At 68.3% G+C, this 685-nt stretch overlaps 1 protein-coding gene across 1 annotated transcript in view; it reads left to right on the plus strand.

Annotated features, from left to right (window-relative positions):
- The window catches only part of LOC107116177 (ribonuclease-like), a 2,940-nt gene extending 2,338 nt beyond the window's left edge, over positions 1–602 (plus strand). The window contains exon 2 of the mRNA XM_015418052.1: positions 85–602. Within this exon, the coding sequence (XP_015273538.1) occupies positions 85–553 (469 nt within the window). The 3' untranslated portion in view covers positions 554–602. The remainder of the gene's footprint in view (positions 1–84) is intronic.
- The last annotated feature ends 83 nt before the right edge of the window (positions 603–685 follow it).

Genomic DNA, 685 nt, shown 5'->3' on the forward strand with positions numbered 1-685 from the left:
AGAGATGAGCACCGCAACCCTAGAGTCGGACTCGACTGGCTTTCGAGCAAGGGAACCTTTACCTTTACCTTTACCCCCCCGCAGGCCACAGAAGCGAGACCCAGCCATGGCGCCCTCCTCCTCCCCCTCCTCCCCGCTGCTGCTCCTGCTGCTGCTGGCGGCCTGCCTGGCGGCGCCGGCCCGGGCGGAGAGCTACCAGAAGTTCCTGCGGGAGCACTCCGACTTCCCGCCCACCGAGGTCCCCGAGCGGCGGCTCTACTGCGACCTGCTGATGCAGCGCCGCCGCCTGGCCACGCCGCACCACTGCAAGCACCTCAACACCTTCGTGCACGCCGAGCCCGCCCGGCTCATCGACGTCTGCGGCGAGGGCGGCGAGGCCACCACGGGCGACCTGCGGGAGAGCGCCGACCGCTTCCCGCTCACCCTCTGCCGCCTGCGCCAGGGCTCGTGGGCGCCCGACTGCCGCTACGAGGTGGCCGGCGGCCTGGAGAAGATCGTCATCGCCTGCGAGGGGGGCTTCCCCGTCCACCTGGAGACCGAAGTCCCCCAGTAGCTCTGGGGGCCGCCGGTGACGGAGGAGGCAAATAAAACGCATTGGATTGGACTGGATTGGACGCGTGGCTCTCCTTTCTTCCGCGGTTGCCAACTCCCGGTTGGGAAATACCTGGAGATTTGGGAAAGGGGG

This window comes from Gekko japonicus, unplaced genomic scaffold (genome assembly GCF_001447785.1).
Source record: "Gekko japonicus isolate JY-2015 unplaced genomic scaffold, Gekko_japonicus_V1.1 scaffold1305, whole genome shotgun sequence".
In the NCBI taxonomy this organism is placed as follows: domain Eukaryota; kingdom Metazoa; phylum Chordata; class Lepidosauria; order Squamata; family Gekkonidae; genus Gekko; species Gekko japonicus.